We start from the raw sequence: 22,716 nt of genomic DNA on the forward strand, positions 1-22,716 counted from the left end.
ATAGAATGCAGCCGGTATACCCCCCCTAATCGTGCTATGGGATGCAGCCGGTATACCCCTCTAATCGTGCTATGGGATGCAGCCGGTATACCCCCCTAATCGTGCTATGGGATGCAGCCGGTATACCAGTTGTGGAAGTTTCCAGACACATTAGTGAGTTTCTATCACCGCAGTGTAAGTAAACCTCCGTGCACATTCCACACGAACACGCGCACTCGCCAATCTCCTGTCCTAGTCAATATTTGCCCAGGTGACTGCACTGTACCTCCGCTGCGTCATGACGTCACGGCACGTCTGACTGGAGTGTCCATAGCTCCGCCCACTGCTGCTGCTCCTCTAGCTCTGAGAGATATTACCCAGCATTCTGCGGGGTGCCGCTGGTCAGGTAGTACGCGGTGCTGTGTGGGGATAGGTGAGCGGACTCTGCAGGTTGGCAGCCGGTGCGGACACTGCTCTGCCAGCTTTCTGCCATGAACACCATCAAGAACGTGCCCTCCCGAGTGCTGAGCCGCCGCTCCATACACGGCTTGGAGGCTGAGAGAGAGCAGTTTGACAAGAACCAGGTGAGGCGGCGGTGTGACCTGGAGCTTCGCTGACAGATGGGTGTGTGACTGGGGAAGGACTCTGTGCACTGGTGTCCGCAGCCTGTCAGAGACGTGCTGGGCGCTGTACTGGGGTATTAGTACGTCCTGTGGTATTAGTACGTCCTGTGGTCGGGGCGCCAGGGGGGAGCAGTGCCGCACACATTGACGGAGCAGAGCTCAAGTTTACGGATGCGCTAATGTGGGCTCAGCTGCAGTACTGTGTGAAGCCACCACTACTCCATGAGATGGGACATGTACAGGTGTAGCAGAGTCAGTATCAGACACCTGTTCAGAGTGAGGCAGGTTGTATGCGCTGTAGATCATATGGGACCGGTAATGGACAGTATTGGGGGGGGGAGATTTATCAAAACCTGTGCAGAAGAAAAGTTGCCCATAGCAACCAATCAGATCGCTGCTTTTATTTTTCAGAGGCCTTATCAAAAATGGAAGAAGCGATCTGATTGGTTGCTATGGGCAACTGTTCAGCTTTTCCTCTGCACAGGTTTTGATAAATCTCCCCCTTGTTGTTTCCCAACCAGTGTGCCTCCAGCTGTTGGCTGTCCGAGCATGCTGGGAGATAGTGGACTTAGTGATTGGTTCTGCACTCGTATGGCTCTGGGCATGCTGGGGCACACTGGGAAAGGTTTTAGTGCTTGATCCTGTGGCCCCAGGGCAGCTGCACTTTGCCTGCCTTTCCCAGTGTCTGTGTTTCCTCTGGGTTTTCCAGTACTATCCTACAGACCAAAAATACTGCTATATAGATCCAGGGGTTTCCCTGATGAGAAACGATATCCCATGTTCCTAATTTCCAATGGCTTCATGAGCTCAGTAAGGCCAAGTTCGCATTGCCGTTGTGCTCTGTCCTGTTCTTGGTCCATTTTACTTATTTTTTCTTTTTTTGCTGAATGGACCCAAAATGGTTCAGAGCACATCTGACACTACTAGGTCATGATGGTTTATCTAATTGATTTGAATGGGGCCAGTCGTGGATATGGTATTTTACCAAAGTTGAGCAGAGAGAAAAAAAATAGGACACGCACTATTTTATTTTTTCCTCGCTCAATTCAAGCTGCTGGAGCCCAACGCCAATGTGAATGAGCCCTAAGGAAAAGTTTCAAGAGTGTCAGTCTAGTATTGTCTGTAAGTCCCACATATGAAGGTAGCAGCAGGGCACATTTTCTGGAAAGACCTCTTAATTAAAGGGGTACTCCAGTGGAAAACAATTTCTTTTTTTAAATCAACTGGCTTAAGTAAAACCGATTTGTAAATTACATTTATTAAAAAATCATCATTCCCCGTACTTATCAGCGGAAGTGGAGTACGTTGTGAGCTCACTTACTTTATATAAAAAAAATAGACATGAGTAGCCACAATCCCTGTACAGAAACGTCATCTTATATGTAAGTGCTTTATAATCAAAAAAACATTTTTTGGCTGTAAGATCATTACAAAGACCATTGATATGTGTAAACCTCTGCCCATCTGTACCTGATGCTCTGTTGCAGATGCTGTGGTTTTTGATGGGGAGAATAGCGCTGCATGCAGAACTATGTTCCCCTTCAAAGGAAATGGTTAAGTCACTGGTGTCCATTGTGACTCATCTGGGAATATGGCATGGCTTTATTGGTATTTGAAGTCTTGCAACAGAGCTCGGTAGGACTATTATCTTGGCAGGTTCCTTAATGCGTCTTGTGGTTGGGAAATCCACTAAGTGAAGTAATGCTTGAGGGTGTATTCACCTGTACACGATCGTGTGCACGATTTGAAGCGATGTTCAGTCATATAGGGGGAGATTTATCAAAACCTGTGTAGAGGAAGAGTGGTGCAGTTGCCCAGTGCAACCAATCAGGTTCTTTTTAAATGAAAGAAGCAATCTGGTTGCCATGGGCAACTGCACCACTTCCCCCTACACAGGTTTTGATAAATATCCACCTTAGTTTACATTGAAATCTGCAGCTTCAAATCCTGCACATCAAATATGCGCAGTATACTGTAAGTTTGCTGCACCTTGAAGGGGTATTTCCATCAGGTTCTCCCATAATCCATAGCTCCATACATTGTGGATCGGGTTGCCTAACATTGGTAAATGCTGAACTAGGAAATGTTCAGCACCCCATAGAGCGTGCAGTGGGCACCATTCATTCTTGTCTCTGCTCCCGGGATAGGGGATCACTTATAGGGCTATTCCATTTATTTTTACCTGCTTCTGACACTCATTGTCTTAAATGGCATACTGGGGACTCTCCTTCCCACCCCAGCAGCATATTATAATAGAAATACTGGAATACCCCTTAGACTGTGTTCACATCACCATTCTTAGAGTATTAAAGGGGTACTCCGGTGAAAACCTTTTTTCTTTTAAATCAACTGGTGGCAGAAAGTTAAACATATTTGTAAATTACTTCTATTAAAAATTTTTACCCCTCCTGTACTTATTAGCTGCTGAATACTACAGAGGAAATTCTTTTCTTTTTGGAATGCTCTCTGATGACATCATGAGCATAGTTCTCTCTGCTGACGTTATTATAATAATAATAACGCTTGATTTATTGTTGTCCTTAGTGGGATTTGAACCCAAGTCCCCAGCATTGCAAGGCAGCAGCGCTGCCCTTAGCATACATCTGCTATGCATGGTTGCTCAAATGGACAGAGATGTCAGCAGAGAGCATTGTGCTTGTGATGTCATCAGTGTTCCAAAAAGAAAGGAATTTCCTCTGTAGCATTCAGCAGCTAATAAGTAATGGAAGGATTAAGATTTTTTAATAGAAGTAATTTACAAATCTGTTTAACTTTGATTTGATTTAAAAGAAAAAAGGTTTTCACCCGAGTACCCCTTTAAAGGAGAATAGGCAGTTTAACGTTAGTGGGAGTAGGGCCATACAAGAAATAGTAAAATATGATTGTGTACCCTCTACAAACAAGTGAGTATATATGTAGAAAAATGATTGCTATCCTTTAGTAAGGTCTTTGGGGAAATTTATCATTGCTTTCCAAATTTTGCGCAATTTTAAAATGGTCTTTATGCAAAACTGACTGAAATGCAGTAAATTATTGACATTGCAGTGGAGGATTTTTACCATGTGCACCTTTTTTAAGTCTGTGCACCTTATTGAAAAATTTGGTGCAAGTGACCCAAAAACAGGAAACAGCCACACAATGTTAATTCTCCCCCTCTTTGTTTGTGTGGAGTATGTGACATGGAAGATGTTGACGCAATGGGTAGCCAAACAGTGTATGTGTAAAAATATATAACACACACACACACACAAATTTCTATCGCCCGACGCCCGGGACTAGCAGTTTTGGGCGCCGGGCAGGTTAATTTGTCCAGCCCTTAGCCCGGCTTCGGGCAAGCAGGGCCGGACCTGACAAGTGCGGCGGCGATCTGCAGTCTGTATGGAGCGGGCTCCCGACTCCTGCCCGCTCCATACTCTGCAGCCTGTGTCCTCCGAAGCAGAGCAGGGGAGATGAGAAGCTGTGTATGTGTCTTCTCTCCCCTGCTCTGCAGACGTGCGGGGGGAGATGAGGGGGCGTGGCTTATTTCTCCCCGTGCAGACCTGCGTCCTCTGCCTTCACTCCCCCCAGCTGTAGCTTCGGAGAGCTGAGGGGAGGAGCGGACGCTCGTCTGCACGGGGAGATGCATGCGGCGCTCTGCAGTATGTATGGAGCGGGCTCCGGATTCCTGCCCGCTCCATACTCTGCAGCCCCCGGCTGTCCTCAGTAGCCGGGGGCCGCCGCTAATAGCCAGCATGCGGCGATCGCCGCGGCTGGCTATTAACCCTTTAGATCGCCGCTGACAGAGGCGTCTAAAGGGACATGTGGATCGTCCCCCGCAGCGCGATCGCAGGGGGGCGATCCACTATGGAGGTAGCCGGAGGACTTACCTCTGCTTCTTCCTGTCCCGGCTCTGTTATTGATAGATCCCGGCTGGACCAGACTCTATCAATGGATCACAGAGCACACAGATTAATAGAGTTCAATAGAATCTATTCATCTGTCTGAGGAATCTAATGATTCCTCCTATAAGTCTAATAAAGTGTAAAATAAATAAATAAAATAAAATAAAAAAGTTTTAATAAAAGTTTGAAAGACACAAATTAACCTAGTGGTCTTCAAACTGTGCCTCTCCAGATGTTACAAAACTACAATTCCCAGCATGCCAGGACAGCCGTTGGCTGTCCGGGCATGCTGGGAGTTGTAGTTTTGCAACATCTGGAGGGCCACAGTTTGAAGACCGCTGCATTAACCCCTTCCATGTTAAAAGTTCAAATCACCCCCTTTTCCTATATAAAAACATGCAAATATAATAAAAATAAACATATTTGGTATTGCTTCGTGTGTAATTGTACAACCTATTAAAATATAACATTATGTATCCCGTACGGTAAATGTAAAAAAAATACCAAACCACAGATTTGCAATTTTTATAATATCCCAGAAAAAAAAGTTAAAAAGCGATTAAAAAGTCAGATCAATACCAAGATGGTACCGATACAAAAAACAGATTATGGCGCAAAAAATTAGCCCTCATACAGCCTGGTATGCGGAAAAAAAATAAAGCTACAGGGGTTAAAAAATGGCAATTAAAAAAATTTGAAAAAGTCCAGAATTAGTAAAGCATGATGTAAACGATACAAATCTGGTATTGCTGTGATCAGGCGCCTAAATTATAAAACTAACATGTTATCTGAGCACAAGGTAAATGGCGCAGAAAAGAAAACCACGAAATCTGCAAATTATCTTTTACTATTTCAATTTCACTTCCCTTAAAATATATATTTTTTTGGTTCGGAGAATACGTTATTGAAAAATTAAAAGGTATCCTTATAGTAGGTAGTTATGGCTATTATAGGGCGAGGAGGAAAAAACGAGAGTGTAAAAGCGAAAATTGGCCGGGACAAGTGGATCGTCATGAGGGACAAGTAGATTTTGCTCCATTTTAGTCCTGTGGACGAGCAGTTTTTTATCAAATTTCCACACCCCTGATATACATGTATGTATGTATGTATGTGTGTGTGTGGAACAGTTCCTACTGTTCGTTACTTTCTATCTTAAATAAATGTACCATTTTCTTAAACACTGTAAGAATAAACCAAACTGTTTGGATACCTATTGCAACTACATATTCCTCTCACACACTCTACTCCACACAAACACAGGGACAGTAATTTTTCTGCATACATTGAGTGGAGTATATTAACTCCTTGACGCATAACGCAGTTTATAAACGGTGCAGCGGCATGGCAGGGGTATGAAGCAAGCTCAGGAGCTAAGCTCACATCATACCCACATGTTCCCAGCTGCTATCAGCAGCCAGGATCGGCGCCTAATGGCGGACATTGCCGATCAGCCCTATGTCTGGCAGTAACCCTTCAGACGCCACAATCCAAGTTGATCACGGCTTCTAAAAGTGGCGAAAATCTTTTCCCGGCTGCTCAGCAGAGCTGATTGAGACCATTGCAGGAAAATTGTGATGTCCTGGTCAGCTGTACGGACGGAGGGTAGCCTCTTACCTCCTTCCCTGCCGTCCGATCGGTGCTCCTTTGCTGCTGCCAGCCATTGCGCACTGCATATACTGATCAATGCTGCTCCATAAATCATTGATCAGTTATCAATTTGAAGATTGCACTTAATAGTCTCCTATGGGGACTAAAAAAGTAGTGAATAAAGTGTTGAAAATATATATGAATTAACCCCTTCCCTAATTAGTTTGAATCATCCCCCTTTTCCCATTTTTAAAATAAAATTATGTAAACAAAAATAAATATAAACATATGTGGTATCACCACATGTGTAAATGTCTGAATTATTGTTAATTTAACCTCAGTCAATGGCGTAAACTTAAAAAAAATATATCAAAGTCAAGAATAGTGTATTTTTGGTCGCTTCTTATACCAGAAAAAAAGAATAAAAAGTGATCAAAAAGTAAAAACTAAAATGGTATCAATAAAAACTACAGACCACGGTGCAAAAAAAGAGCCCTCATACATCCCCATCTACGCAAAAAAAAAATTTGGTTACATGTAGTTTTGGTACATGTAGTCATAATTTTTTTTGTAAAATAAAACGTACATAAATTGGGTATCCTTGTAACCGTATGAACCTACACAATAAAGACAAGGTGTCATTTTTAATGAGAAGTGCATTGCGTAGAAACTGAAGCCCCCAAAAGTTACAAAATTGCGTGTTTATTTTTTTTATTTCACCCCACAAATAAGTGTTTTTATTGTTTCGCCGCAGATTATAAAATAAGTGAAGACAAATTACCATTGGTGACGCAAAAAACAACCCCTTTATCGGTCTGTAAGTTAAAAATTGAAATAATTTTATAGGGGAGGAGGAAAAAACGAAGGTGCAAAAACAAATATTGGCCTTGTCCTTAAGGTCAAAATGGGCTTAGTCCCCAAGGGGTTAAAGTGTGAGTACAAGCAAGGAAAACAATTCTTAGTTGGTTGACTTGACATAGAGATGTAAAGTGTATCTGAGGATGGCGCAAAGGTTGTCTTGAACTTTTCCTGTTTAGAACAATGCAGAAAGGCCAACCCAGCAGAGAACAACTTAAGTAGGGCACGCCGCACTACAAAGCAAAATATTTCTTCAAAATATGTACCCTATAAACACAGTCCAAATCGCTTGTAACATCTGAATAGTGTAAACAATCTAATGTACATTTTCATGGGGGTAGGGAAAAGCCACAGCAAAATTCATAGTTGTGGGAAAAAAAGCAAAATAAAAGTAAAATAAGTCACTTTACTGATTCCTTAGAGCTTCCGTAGTGAGTCTTCCCTAGTCCCGTTTTTGTTTGCTGGTCTCCAACAATGAGGTGTCATGGCGACAAGTGACTGCTGCAAATGCTCACTCATAGGCTGGATGCATGCTTTTGAAATAAAAAAAAAAAAAGGATTTCTTTGACCACAGATCACCCTGTTAATGGTCATGTGAGACTGACTTATGACAGAAGTATTGGGTCACATGAATGATCCAGTGATCATTTGTGTGGTCCTGTCTGCCCCAGCTGTGTAATAGGCTCAATAAATGAGCAATGATCTTATATAAGGCCATGTAATAGTCCTAAGGCCATATTCACTTATTTGCTTCTTTCATTTTCAAAGAGACCTGTGAAAAATGAAAGAAGCGATCTGATTGGTTGCTGTGGTCAACTGCACCACTCTTCCTCTGCACAATTTTTGATAAATCTCCCCCTAGGTCTCTTAAAATGCAAAGAGCAAAAATGAAAATAGGCGGTGTCCTTAAGGGGTTAAGCAAGTTGTCCTATTGACTCATAAGTCATTGGGAGGTTACACAGTCTGTTTAAATGGTCATAACTTGTATGTTGTGGAGTAATGTTAATGTAGTCACTCTCATATGAGCAGTATAGTGTAGGTTGTGGAGTAATGTTAATGTAGTCACTCTCATATGAGCAGTATAGTGTAGGTTGTGGAGTAATGTTAATGTAGTCACTCTCATATGAGCAGTATAGTGTAGGTTGTGGAGTAATGTTAATGTAGTCACTCTCATATGAGCAGTATAGTGTAGGTTGTGGAGTAATGTTTATGTAGTCACTCTCATATGAGCAGTATAGTGTAGGTTGTGGAGTAATGTTTATGTAGTCACTCTCATATGAGCAGTATAGTGTAGGTTGTGGAGTAATGTTTATGTAGTCATTCTCATATGAGCAGTATAGTGTAGGTTGTGGAGTAATGTTAATGTAGTCACTCTCATATGAGCAGTATAGTGTAGGTTGTGGAGTAATGTTTATGTAGTCACTCTCATATGAGCAGTATAGTGTAGGTTGTGGAGTAATGTTTATGTAGTCACTCTCATATGAGCAGTATAGTGTAGGTTGTGGAGTAATGTTTATGTAGTCACTCTCATATGAGCAGTATAGTGTAGGTTGTGGAGTAATGTTTATGTAGTCATTCTCATATGAGCAGTATAGTGTAGGTTGTGGAGTAATGTTTATGTAGTCACTCTCATATGAGCAGTATAGTGTAGGTTGTGGAGTAATGTTTATGTAGTCACTCTCATATGAGCAGTATAGTGTAGGTTGTGGAGTAATGTTTATGTAGTCACTCTCATATGAGCAGTATAGTGTAGGTTGTGGAGTAATGTTTATGTAGTCATTCTCATATGAGCAGTATAGTGTAGGTTGTGGAGTAATGTTTATGTAGTCATTCTCATATGAGCAGTATAGTGTAGGTTGTGGAGTAATGTTAATGCAGTCATTCTCATATGAGCAGTATAGTGTAGGTTGTGGAGTAATGTTTATGTAGTCACTCTCATATGAGCAGTATAGTGTAGGTTGTGGAGTAATGTTTATGTAGTCACTCTCATATGAGCAGTATAGTGTAGGTTGTGGAGTAATGTTTATGTAGTCACTCTCATATGAGCAGTATAGTGTAGGTTGTGGAGTAATGTTTATGTAGTCATTCTCATATGAGCAGTATAGTGTAGGTTGTGGAGTAATGTTTATGTAGTCATTCTCATATGAGCAGTATAGTGTAGGTTGTGGAGTAATGTTTATGTAGTCACTCTCATATGAGCAGTATAGTGTAGGTTGTGGAGTAATGTTTATGTAGTCACTCTCATATGAGCAGTATAGTGTAGGTTGTGGAGTAATGTTTATGTAGTCATTCTCATATGAGCAGTATAGTGTAGGTTGTGGAGTAATGTTTATGTAGTCATTCTCATATGAGCAGTATAGTGTAGGTTGATAAATGGTAAGTGGTATCCAGTAAAAACATCTGATGGAAAGTCTTGCATATGGTGTATCTGACATAATTAGTGCTCAGTCATCTATAGGGTTGGTTCATGCTGGGTCAATGAACAGAGAGAGAAATTTTTTTTTTTGGTGGTGGGCTGGGGGTGGAGAGAGTCAGATTTACAAAAATAAAAAAATAAAAATTATCTAAAAAAATTTCTAGAAATCTGCCATAAAAGCACTGATAAATCCCCACAGTGGAGTCTTTACATTTTTACAGTCCTTTCCCACTAGAATAGATTTACTTATATGTTCTAGGACTGATCATGGATTGTATCTGCTCTAGAGTCTGTTTACACGGTAGTAAAATGTGTGGTATGTCCGTCAGGAAAACACAGGCAGATGTTTCACACATTTGAAAGTTCTGGTGTGTGCTAGGACCACTCGGAAATCTGCCATAGTCGGCAATACATTTCTGAGGGAAATCTGCAGTAGGAATAGACATGCCTATTCTTTTTTTCTGCGGATTTTGCTCGGAAATGGTAAACGGATGTCAGAATCCAGATTTCCGCTGCAGATGTTTCTACTATATACACAATGTAGCAAAATCCCATTAAAATCAATGGGACTCTGCTGGAGCAGAATGTGTGGAATATTTCTGCACAGACCTTCTACCGTGTGAATATACCCTTGCTGTGGGACCCCATGCTCCTTTGCTATTATTCATACTTATTGTCTAGTATGACAGTATTAATTTAATTTTATTGTCCCCTCTTTTCAAATAAAAAACACTGTAAAACAAGAAAAATTACACATATTTGGTAAAAATATGCCAAAAACTGCCAAAAATTTTATATATAGTGATCAAAAAGCTAGAACTACACAAGGCCAGCTCATGGTGTAAAAAACAAACCCTAATACAGCTTTGAAGGTGGAAAAATAAAAAAGTTATTGGGGTGATAACGTAATAAACAAAGTTGTTGTTTCCCCCCCCCCCCCCCCCCCCCAAGCTCTCACTTTTTTAACCATAAATCAAAAATTAAAATTATTCAAGTTTGGTATCATTGGAATCGTACAGACCCATAGAATAAAGTTAGCATGTTAGATTTACCATGTTTTGAACTCTAATTCCATATTTTTTTCAATTTTGCCCTGCGTATTTTTTATTTTTTTTGGCTTTGTCATACATTGCATGATAAAAAAAAATCAGTCGAAAGTACAACTCATGCAGAAAATAAGCCCTAATACAACTTTTGTCAGTTGAAATATAAGTTACGGGTCTTAGAAGGTAAGGAGGAAAAAAGTGTGAGCCAGAAAAAAGCATTTGCTGGATTATGAAGGGGTTAAGACACCTGACGGCAGCATACAATAGATAAGCAATTTTCATGAAATGCAGCACAAGGTTGTAGTATGTAAATCCTTGTTTCCAGACTTGTGCATCAGCTTCAGTCCTGAGGGGAATTTCTTCCACCTATATACAATGATTGACAGCTTTTATTTAATGAGCATGCTTAATTACCCTGGAAGATGCTCTTTGGCCTTTTACTAGGGCTGAGAAGCAAGTCAGGGATTCAGAATATACAGAACTAGAATATATGCTTGCATGATATGGGTAGAGCACTGTTTGCAGATCCTTAAGTAAGCCAGCATGCTTGGTAACAAGTTTCATAGTAGAGGTAGTATTCTTAAAGGGGTACTCCTGTGGAAAACATTTTTTTTTTTCTTTTTAAATCAACTGGTGCCAGAAAGATAAACAGATTTGTAAATTACTTCTATTAAAAAAAAATCTTAATCCTTCCAGTAATTTTTAGGGCCTGTATACTAAAGAGAAATCCAAAAAAGAAATGCATTTCCTCTGTCATGACCACAGTGCTCTCTGCTGACCTCTGCTGTCCAATTTAGGAACTGTCCAGAGCAGGTGAAAATCCCCATAGCAAACATATGCTGCTCTGGCCAGTTCCTAAAATGGACAGCAGAGGTCAGCAGAGAGCACTGTGGTCATGACATCAGAGGAAATGCATTTCTATTTAGTATACAGCCCCTAAAATGCACTGGAAGGATTAAGATTTTTTAATAGAAGTGATTTACAAATCAAAGGAGGCCGGAAGAAGCACGCATACACGTGTGAAACAGCTGGCGTAGCCTCCGAGCGCCCACTTACCTGCACCAATGCTGTGACCCAGCCTTCCGTGGACCGGACTCCTATACCGAGCTGTGTCCGTTGAGCGGTGAGTGCACGTACGTGCCCTTTCCTTTATTTGTATTGATTTACAAATCTGTTTAACTTTCTGGCACCAGTTGATTTAAAAAAAAAAGAAAAAAAATTTTCCCACGGGAGTACCCCTTTAAGGTATATCATAGAACCTCTGGCTGTTAAAAATGTTGCCCACTGAGATATTGTGGGTAAAAAGCGTTGTCCTTTAAGTGAAGCATCCTGGTATTGCTTTAGGCTGTCAACAATGGTGTCACGTTGTCTGCTGCTCATAATCCACATATTGTCATTACTTTTAATACTGTATCATCAGTATAGCATTTTAATGATGGTTTACTAAGGCTAAATTACTTTTGGTCAGACACAAACATTAAAACTATTACATTTCTTGAATTGAATCATTTTTGTTTAGCATCAGCTGGACTTAGAGTTAACCTGTCACATTCAAGATGCAGTCCAGTCTGCTAGCAGGATGATGTGATCAGATATTATTATACATTTTTTTTTTTTTTGTGGGAATAGTTCCATGATAACATGTCATTTGGGCCTAAGTAGGCAAAGGAGCGGTGCTACTCAGTGAATGACAGCTGCATATATGTAAGTGTGCATCTAGATAGCTGTCATTCATTGAGTAGGACCACCCACTTTACTGCTTAGGCTAGGTTGAGCAGATATTTACATGAATAAATGACAAGTTATCCTGGAACCTTTCCAATAAAGCTATAAATGTATCTGCTCAGCAAATCATGCTTTCAAAATGCTGTCCTGTATGCAGGTTGCATGTTTTCTTTGTAAAAACGGATGTATAATAACGGATGCAATAACGGGTGCCAACGGCTGAATAAATATTCATCCTGTTAAGACCCATTATAACATCCCTCATGTAAGGCTGTTTTAACACCTCTGCCTACAGACTCCCACAGCAGGGACTACTACTACTCCCATCATGGAACATACTTCTACCCATGATGGGAGTAGTAGTAACCCCAGCTGCGGGAGTCTGCTGATGGCTGGGGAGGCTACATTAGTGTTTGTATTACTACCCCATCAGACTGTTCCATGATGGGGTTGTAGTACAGTAGCCGAGGGATTGATCGCATCGGGTCCCACTTCTGAAACCTGATGTGATCAGATGCGCTCCCCTGTGATGTACCATATATTTACTTTCATTTTTAAATTCCCCGCCGGGAGCCCTGAATGGCCGGTACTAAGGAGCCATTCAGGGCTCCTGGTGGGGGTTTTCAGATCAAGCGCTGCGGTGGGTAAAGATATATAGAATCGCTGGGGGGGTATATATCTTGCCCCCACAACACTTCTATATATCTTGCCCCCTGCAGTGTATTTATATATGGCCCCTCCACAGCGCAGTTATATATGTTCCCCCGCAGCGCATTTATATATGTTCCCCTACCCCCCCCCCCCCGCAGCGCTGTTATAAGTCTGCGGCAGCGCTATGAATGAAAAGTGCTCTACGGCAGCGCATCTGGCCGGCGCGATGTGCTTCTGAAAGAATACTCGTCATTCATAGCGCTGCAGCAGCATCTGTATATAGATGCGCTGCAGGGGTCAGACATATAGCCATGTCTGACCCCCACAGCGCTTCTATAATCAAATGCCTTTTGCAGCGCTATGAATAAAAAGTATTCTACAGCAGCGCATCTGGCCAGCCAGATATATACCCCCCCCCCCCTAGCGATTCTATATATCTTTCCCCAATGCAGCACTTCTATTTGAAAACACCGCCGGGAGCCCTGAATGGCTCCTTAGTACCGACCATTCAGGGCTCCTGGCGGGGAATTTAAAAATGAAAGTAAATACATTGTACATCGCAGGGGAGCGCAGCATGCCGCCCGCACCCCTTTTTTTAATAACTTCTAATAACATCGGGTCTCAGAATTAATCCCTCAGCCCCTGTACTACAACCCCATCATGGAACAGAGTCTGTTCTATAATGGGGGGGGGGTTTGTAGTACAAACACTAATGTAGCATCCCCAGCCACCAACAGACTCGTGCAGCCAGGGAGCTACTACTCCCATCATGGAAACAGGTCTGTTACATGATTGGAGAAGTAGTAGTCCCTCAGCACTGCAGGAATCTGCTGATGTCACCTCTTCCGAGCATGCTCAGAAGTAATAACAGATATTCTAAACCAGGTTCGAACGGATGACACAAAGGCTCATCAATTTTCCTTATTAGACTTCAATGTTAAAAATCTTCCTGGGGACGGTGACTCATACTGCGCTCAGCGTATCACCGGCTGCTGCGATGTCCTGCCTCTGTTGGTGATGGGCTGAGCGCACTGTCATGTAAGAAGCCCGGGCAGCAGGGAGAAGGCAGGGCCCAGGCTCCTTACATGACAGTGTGCTCAGCCTATCACTGGCTGAGGCGGGACATCACTGCTGCCGGTGATATGCTTAGCACAGTATGAGTCACCGACCCCAGGAAGCAGGAAGAAGCCCATCACTGGAGGACCAAGACACCGATAACGGGGAACGTCGGAAGGGGAGTTAGTTTTGTTACTTTTTGCAGCCCGGGCACAAGGGATTATATAAAAAAAAAAAGTGTTCCACAGATCTTCTTTAAATAAACATGATTATTTGTAACTCCAGGGATAGCTCTTACTTGGGTGACAATATTGTGACATTAGTAAGCATGTAATAACTGTTCCTGTAATATCTAGCATTAGTCAGATATGAATTTAGAACCATTAATGATTTAAGGTTTATTTTCAGTTTGTAAGGATTCACTGGCTGTATAAAAATCTGTGCATTCTCTGCAGAGCCCAGACACATTCAGATGTATGAAACAGGTTTTGTGGTACAAATGTGCCACGTGCAAACCTACGCCAACATGAAATTATGCTTTTGGGTGGTTTTACCCCTTATCAGCTTTTTAAAGGTTATGAAAAAACCCTCCTTTTGTTAATTATTTCCTCTGCATGTTTGCAAGAGCTAAAGTTATCCTCAAATGTGTACTTAACAGGTGTGTATTTTATAAATATTTCAGAAGTCTGTATACAATTTTTATTTAAAGAAAAACATAGGGGTGAAACATTAAAAGCATTTTAGGGTTATGAATGCAGGTTTATTGCATCAGATTCTATAACTAAGGCCAGTTTTGAATAAGTATTAAAATTCGCCTTTACTTCACTTGTCTGAAACTTTCCTGCCACAGTAATGTTATGTTATGGTCTGGTCTTATTTTCAGTAGTAGCGGCATCAGTGGTAGTAGTGGCGGTGGTGGTGGTGGCGGCGGCGGCAGTAGTAGGAGTAGTAGTAGTGGTGGTGGTGGTGGCGGCGGCAGCAGGAGTAGTAGTGGTAGTGGCGGCTGTAGTGGCAGTGGCGGCAGTATTTTTTTTTATTTTTTGTGTGTGTTGTGTTTTGAACATAGCTTGAAAATATTGAAAATCCCCAGGGGAGCTAAGCAGTAGTGTGATGTATTGAGCCCTGCCTGGCTGGTACTTCCAGATGCCAGTGCCCAATACGTCACACTGCCTCAGCCAATTACCAGTTGTGACCGGCGATTAGCTGGGCTACATTATGACTGCTATTTATGTATTTTCTCCCTGTGTCCACTATCTGAGCTGGTGTGTAACCCCCCGGTTATCTCTAAGAGTATGTTCACACTTTGGAAATCCTGCTCAGATCTTCCACAAGGAAATTCTGGGTGGCTGTTGCTTGCAACAGCAGCCTCCTCTGGAATAGGCACTTAAAGGGGTTATCCACCATAAGGTTGCTGTAGGATGTACCTGTACCTAGGATGTACCAGTAATGGACATGCTTAGGAAGGATCTGCAATTGTCTTGGGGCTAAATGGCTATGTTGTGAGATTACTATAGCCCTGTGGCTAGCTTTTTGTGAACTGGTATTTCCGGTTTTAGTTTTCTTTTTTTGACTACAAATCCCATAATTCCATTTTCTTCCCTTCTACACATCAGCCACCCCACCCATTGAAACATAAATAAGCTGCATCCTTTCAAAAGGCCTGTGGTTTTCAGTCAGGGTGCCTACAGCTGTTGCGTTAGTTGCAGATTGATCCCTCTCCCACCAAGCGATCCCTCCACCCTTTGAAGCAGACAGGCTCCCTGTCATCAGCTGACTAGTGAGTTAGGTCTCGGCCGCATTGCAAGCTGGGAAAAATCTGAGACAACAGTCATTTTGTATGCTGTTAAAAATAAATATTGGGGTGGAAATCACAGAAGAATTGTGAGAAAACAATCACACACAGGTACAGACACTGTATAAAGAACTACACTAACTTTAGAGCCCCTGTAGCATAGTCAAATAATAAAAATTCCTGGAAAACCCCTTTAATGTCCACATGAACCTTCAATGCCGTTCCATTCACTAGAGCGCATTTCCTGGTGGAATTTACAACGAAGATAGCCGAAAGTCTGATGGACTTGCCTTTCTCTAAGTAGCATCTTAATGGTAGAAAATTTCTAATAAAGACTATTTAGAAAGCTGCTTTATATTGCCTTATGGAAACAAATCAACAATAAAAATGTGTTCGGAGGTGTCCATTGCCTTTTTATATGTGCTGAACTGTGTTTACAGGGCAGGAAACTACTGAACAGCTTCCTGCCTTTTGTGTGATACCGGATCTCCATAATAGTGGGAATTAACCTTTTGATTTACCCATGGTGAGCAATCTGTTCCATCCAACTGCGGAGAAAACTTTCAATTTAAAAGGGCTTGTGCTTTGTTTTGTGTTTCACTTTGTGTTTTTATTTTTTAATATTTTTCTGTTTACATCAAAGGTGTAGGTCTATAGTCCCCCACGCAGCTAATATGTACCAGTGGGCTAGGCTGTATTTTTTTTTTACTTATGCATTTTATTGTCTGTATTGAAAAGTGTAGTCTATTCTGATATTCCATCTAAGGGGACAAACCAAAAATATGCACATAGATATATACATTTTCCTTTACATTGTAAGCCTATGGTTGACATATACTTAACTAGTCATACACTTGTGATATATACTTATACATTTGTTTGGCTGACAGCTATTTCTTCTGATCCATCCCCCCTCCCACAAGATAGTTTTTGGTTATTAGAAATGTGTTGTAAGTTATATTACACTCATGGGCTCAGATTTATCAAACTGAGAGGAAAAAGTGGAGAAATTTTTCCACAGCAACCAATCACAGCTCAGCTTTTATTTTACCAGAGCTAGTTAGCCAAGCTGTGATTGGTTGCTGTGGAAAAATCTCTCCACTTTTTCTCTGTTTGATAAATCAGAACCCATGAGTGTAATATAACCTTATATAACTTACAACACATTTCTAATAACCAAAAACTATCTTGGAGGGGTAATCTCACACAGTTTGATAAATCTGGGCCATAAAGTACAGTGCCCCCCCCCCCCCCCCCCCAAATTTACATTATTACTTGGTTCCAGGACGACCATTGTATGTTGAGACCATAGCTCTACGAAAGCTGGTAATTGGTTCTGAAGCCCCCATCCAAAAATAGAAAAAATTGAGGATTAAAGAAAAATAAGTAGATGACTAATACAGATAAAGCAAATCCTTACAAATAAAAGTAAGAAAGATCTGCTGGGAGCTGTAATCACTTTATATGTTGAGCACAGGAGCTTCTTCAGGGTCCTGGACATTACACAGTGTGTCCCAGAAAAAGTTATTTGGAGCTGCCCTTACTTGGTGTCCAAAAGAGCAGCTAACCCTGGCACGGGTAAGGAGTGGTACAAAACATGTGGTACCTCCCTGTACTGTAGGGGGCGCTACCAGACAGTCAGTGCATGCACTTTAGGAATACAAGGGTTTTACCACTGATTGGTCAGATCTTCCAGCCTTGACATGTTTCGCAGGTCTGGACTGTCTGTAGCATTGTATATTTAGTCTGGTTTCAAGTTACAATGGTGCAGAAAAGATCATTGTATGTTGAAACTATTGTATGTTGAGGCCATTGTAAATTGAGGGATTACGTTAATTTGGATCTTGAGAAAATAGCGTGCGTAACCCCTTAAGGACCCGGGGTTTTTCCGTTTTTGCATTTTTGTTTTTTCCTCCTTGCCTTTAAAAAATCATAACTCTTTCAATTTTGTACCTAAAAATCCATATGATGGCTTATTTTTTACGCCACCAATTCTACTTTCTAATGACGTTAGTCATTTTACCTAAAATTCTACGCTGAAACGGAAAAAAGAATCATTGTGAGACAAAATTGAAAAAACGCTTTTTTGTAACTTTTGGGGGCTTCCGTATCTACGTAGTAAATTTTTCCGTAAAAATTACACCTTATCATTATTCTGTATGTCCATACGATTCAAATAATACCCTACTTATATAGGTTTGATTTTGTCGTACTTCTGGAAAAAATCATAACTACATGCAGGAAAATTAATACGTTTAAAATTGTCATCTTCTGACCCCTATAACTTTTTAATTTTTCCGCATATGGGGCGGTATGAGGGCTCATTTTTTTTGTGCCGTGATCTGAATTTTTTAGCGGTACCATTTTTGCATTGATAGGACTTATTGATTTTTTTCATGATATAAAAAGTGACCAAAAATGCACTATTTTTTTTTTACGCCTACGCCATTGACCGTGCGGTTTAATGAACAATATATATTTATAATTCGGACATTTCCGCACGCGGCAATACCATATATGTTTATTTTTATTTACACTGTTTTTTTTTTTTATGGGAAAAGGGGGTGATTCAAACTTTTAATAGGGAAGGGGTTAAATGATCGTTATTCACTTTTTTTTTCACTTTTATTTTCACTTTTTTTTTTTTTTTCTTTGCAGTTATAGCTCCCATAGGGGGCTATAACACTGCACACACTGATCTTTTACATTGATCAGTGATTTCTCATAAGAAACCACTGATCGATGATTCTGCCGCTTGACTGCTCATGCCTGGATCTCAGGCACTGAGCATTCATTCGACGATTGGACAGCGAGGAGGCAGGTAGGGATCCTCCGGCTGTCATGTAAGCTGTTTCGCCGCGGCTATCCTGAACCGCTCGCTGAGATAACCGGCATGCTTTCACTTTCACTTTAGACGCGGCGTTCAACTTTGAACGCTGCATCTAAAGGGTTAATGCCAAGGGTTAAAAAGGGTTATTAGCCACGGGTCCCGGCCGTTGTTAGAGGCCCGACCCGCTATGATGCGGGGCCACGCCATGGCACCGCGTTATAGATCGGGAGCGGACTCATGACATACGCGTACGTCATGGGTCCTTAAAAGGTTAAAGGAGTAGTCCAGTGGTGACTCAGTGGTTTACAACTTATCCCCTATCTTAAGGATAGTGGATAAGTTGCAGATCGCGGGGGGTCCGACCCCTGGGGCCCCCGTGATCTCCTGTACGGAGCCCCGACAGCCCGCGGGAAGGGGGCGTGTCGACCTCCGCACGAAGCGGCGGCCGACACGCCCCCTCCATACAACTCTATGGCAGAGCCGAAGCGCTGCCTTCGGCAATCTCCAGCTCTGCCATTGAGATGTATTGAGGGGGCGTGTCGGCCGCCGCCTCGTGCGGGGGTCGACACCCGCTATCTCGGCGGAGAGCCGGGGCCCCGTACACGATCTCAAACTTATCCCCTATCCTTAGGATAGGGGATACATTTTTCACCACTGGACTACCCCTTTAAAGAAGTATATTGGTTTCAGCATATAAAATCTTTTTACTTGTATAAAGAAAAGTTCTACAATGTTTTTTATACAAGTTTGCATGATCAGTTTGTCTAGTAATGTAACTGGAATCCTTTTCTATTTACTTTTAGTTGTTAAAATCTAAGTGACACTTACATGCTTGGCTGGTTACACTGCATTTATTAGAAATCTGCCTTACGGTTCATTCAAACAAACCTCTAATCCGCAATTGCAAATCTGCAACTGCAAATTTTACAAAGCTATTTTTATTGCTTTGTAAAATCTGCAAGTGTGGATCTGCAGTTTTGAAAATACAATGGGACCCTGGTGCAAAAGGGAGTTCAGCGGCGAAATTTGATTCTTGTGAGTAGAGATGAGCGAACTTACAGTAAATTTGATTCGTCACAAACTGCTCGGCAGTTGATGACTTATCATGCATAAATTAGTTCAGCTTTCAGGCGCTCCGGTGGGCTGGAAAAGGTGAATACAGTCCTAGGAGACTCTTTCCTAGGAATGTATCCACCTTTTCCAGCCCACCGGAGCACCTGAAAGCTGAACTAATTTATGCAGGATAAGTCGTCAACTGCCGAGCCGAGAAGTTTGTGACGAATCGAATTTACTGTAAGTTCGTTCATCTCTATTTGTGAGGGGGAACTAAGATAATCACACCTGCCATGCAAAGCAGTATACACACTTTATAATTTGTTTCATCTGTGCAAGTCACCAAGATCTTTTTATTTTTTTAAATAATAAAAAAAAACATTGACATTGCTACTGCACAGACCTCCCTTTTGTGAGCAGGGTACTGCTTAAATACTCGCTTATCTTATTTATCACTGTTGGTGTAGGTGAACGATTTTTGTTCACATTTATTTTGTTTGGTGCTTGTGTACATTTATTAGAGATTTATTAAATAGTCACAGGGCATTAGATTTTTTTATAGGTACATATTTTCTAATATTTCACTTCAGCCCAACATTTTTTATGGTTTACACGTTGTGCAAAAAGTTTTTCACCAAAAAAGTGTAAAACCATGAATAAATTTCCCCTTCTATCTTAGTTGGAAATAAAATCAGTTTGTAGGAATCTATGACCTGCAAAATGCATTTGTTTAAAGGAGTAGTCTACTGAAAAGTATCTTGAGTCCGTTGTGCCCAGGCTGCAAAAAAAACAAATTTAACTCTCCTTCCTCTGTTCCCCTGTAGCGCTGCTACAGCTGTTCGGTCCTCCGGTCTTCTTCCTTCTTCTGTGTGCACGGATTGTCACACTGTGCTCAGCCTCTCACGGGCCAGGCGGGACATCGCTGCGGCCGGTGATAGGCTGGAGGAAGGAAGGTGAGTTACAATTTATTTTTTTTGCAGCCAGGGCACAACGGACTCAAGATACTTTTCAGTAGACTTCTACATTAAGGAATAGGCCCTCCACACAGGAAAAGTTGGTGGGTTCTGGCGGTGCCTCCAGTAGTCTACTGGAAAGTGATATTTTTGTCTAGTAAGGGAGTCTACCTTGTCTGTATGCCATGGTATGTACTGAGCTCCCAGATCTATACTGTTCTCTAGTACCTTTGCCCCAAATTCTTGGGCTTTAAAGCACAGTTTCCTGGACTTTGTCCTGCCCTTCTTGTTTACATAGGCTACTGCTGTTTTTCTGTCCATCTGTATCAGAACAGATTGGAGATGGGTAGACCCTTGACAAGATTCTAACAAGCGATCTTAGCTGCTCTATTATGTATGTGTAGATTGCTCTCCTTCCTTTGACCATTCGTGTTGATTGCTCTCCTTTTGACCAGGTACCACTTATTTCGGATTGTATGGAAAAGGCAACCTCTACCTACTAGCGATGTGTCCGTTATAACATCTAGAGTGGGTGACCTGATTAACACTCCTCTGCCTTGTCTAAAGAGTTATGTGAGACTTTCTGTACATCTACGCATGCCTGTGCCATAGTAGTCCCTATGGGGACTATTAAAGTATAAAAGTAAAAAAAAATTAAGTAAAAAAAATTTTTTTCCCTATTTCACCCCCAAAAAGTGTTAAAAAAATATTTTATATACGGTACATATTTGGCATAGCCGTGTGAATAAATATCTGAACTATTAAAATAAAATGTTAATGATACCGTACGGTGAAGGCGTGAACGTTCAAAAAAAAAAAAAAAAAAAATTCCAAAGTGGCTGCTTTTTTTTTCTATTTTATTCCAAAATTTTTTTTTTAAATTGATTAAAAGTTTTATATAAGCACATATACTATCAATAAAAAGTACAGATCACAGCGCAAAAAATGAGCCATCATACCGCCGCTTATACGAAAAAATGAAAAAGTTATAGGTCTTCAAAATAGGGGGATTTTAAATGTACTAATTTGGTTAAAAAGTTAGCAAATTTTTTTTTTTTAAGCTCAACAGTAATAGAAAAGTAGGTTATCATGGGTATCATTTTAATCGTATTGACCCAAAGAACACGTCATTTTTACAGTAAATTGTACAGCGTGAAAACAAAACCTTACGAAATGAGCAAAATTGCGGATTTCTTTTTAATTTCCCCACACAAATAGTATTTTTTTGGTTGCGCCATACAATTTATGGTAAAGTGAGTGAGGTCATTACAACAGTAAACTGGTTGTGCAAAAAAAGCCCTCATACTAGTCTGTGGATGAAAAGAGTTATGATTTTTTTGAAGGCAAGGAAGAAAAAACTAAAACGTAAATATAAAATGGTCTGTCCTTAAGGCCCAAATGGGCTGAGTCCTTAAGGGGTTAAAGGGGTACTCCGGTGGAAAACTTTTTTTTTTTTTTTTATCAACTGGTGCCAGAAAGCAGATTTGTAAATTACTTCTATTAAAAATTTGCTCCTTCCAGTCACGACCACAGTGCTCTCTGCTGACACCTCTGTCCATTTTAGGGAGTGTCCAGAGCAGGAGAGGTTTGCTATGGGGATTTTCTCCTGCTCTGGACAGTTACTGACATGGACAGAGCTGTCAGCAGAGAGCACTCTGGTCGTGACAGAAAAGAAATCGAAAAGGAAAAGGATTTCCTCTGTAATATACAATGCAGAGTGCAGCGCTCCCTCACAGAAACAGGAATGAATCAGCGGTAAACAAACAGGATGAGTAACACATGGAGAAGGAGAAATGTCGGCACTCCCGCACTCACGATACTGCCGGAGTATACTGGATCACTGCACAGTCAGGTCCAAATGCCACAAATCCGGTGCTCAGTCCGCCATAAGCATAAGCGTAGATAACTTGAAAGAAGAGATCGCAGACGGCACTCACGGAAACAGCAAGAAGTTTTATTCGGAATCGCTGGTCCACGCAACAAGAACACCACCTGGCGTTCTTGTTGCGTGGACCAGCGATCCCGAATAAAACTTCTTGCTATTTCCGTGAGTGCCGTCTGCGATCTCTTCTTTCAAACAGGATGAGTAACCTGAGTACCGACCAGAATCCTGTATTTGCTGATTTCATCACTTAAGCCCACTAAACGGCATATCAGTGTTTGGGATACATGTATAATTAAGTGTATTCATTATTTACTTCTATATGTTGCCGTTGGGCTATAGATAATCCCCTAAAAATCCCCTGAGGACGGCGCCGTAAAGACA

At 41.4% G+C, this 22,716-nt stretch overlaps 1 protein-coding gene across 1 annotated transcript in view; it reads left to right on the forward strand.

The window, feature by feature from the left end:
* Positions 1 to 299: 299 nt before the first annotated feature.
* HIP1R (huntingtin interacting protein 1 related) overlaps positions 300 to 22,716 on the forward strand; it is a 141,381-nt gene continuing 118,964 nt past the window's right edge. Inside the window, exon 1 of the mRNA XM_056535461.1 lies at positions 300 to 563. Coding sequence (XP_056391436.1) covers positions 471 to 563 — 93 coding nt within the window. The 5' untranslated portion in view covers positions 300 to 470. The remainder of the gene's footprint in view (positions 564 to 22,716) is intronic.

Source organism: Hyla sarda, chromosome 1, assembly GCF_029499605.1.
Source record: "Hyla sarda isolate aHylSar1 chromosome 1, aHylSar1.hap1, whole genome shotgun sequence".
Taxonomy (NCBI): Eukaryota; Metazoa; Chordata; class Amphibia; order Anura; family Hylidae; genus Hyla; species Hyla sarda.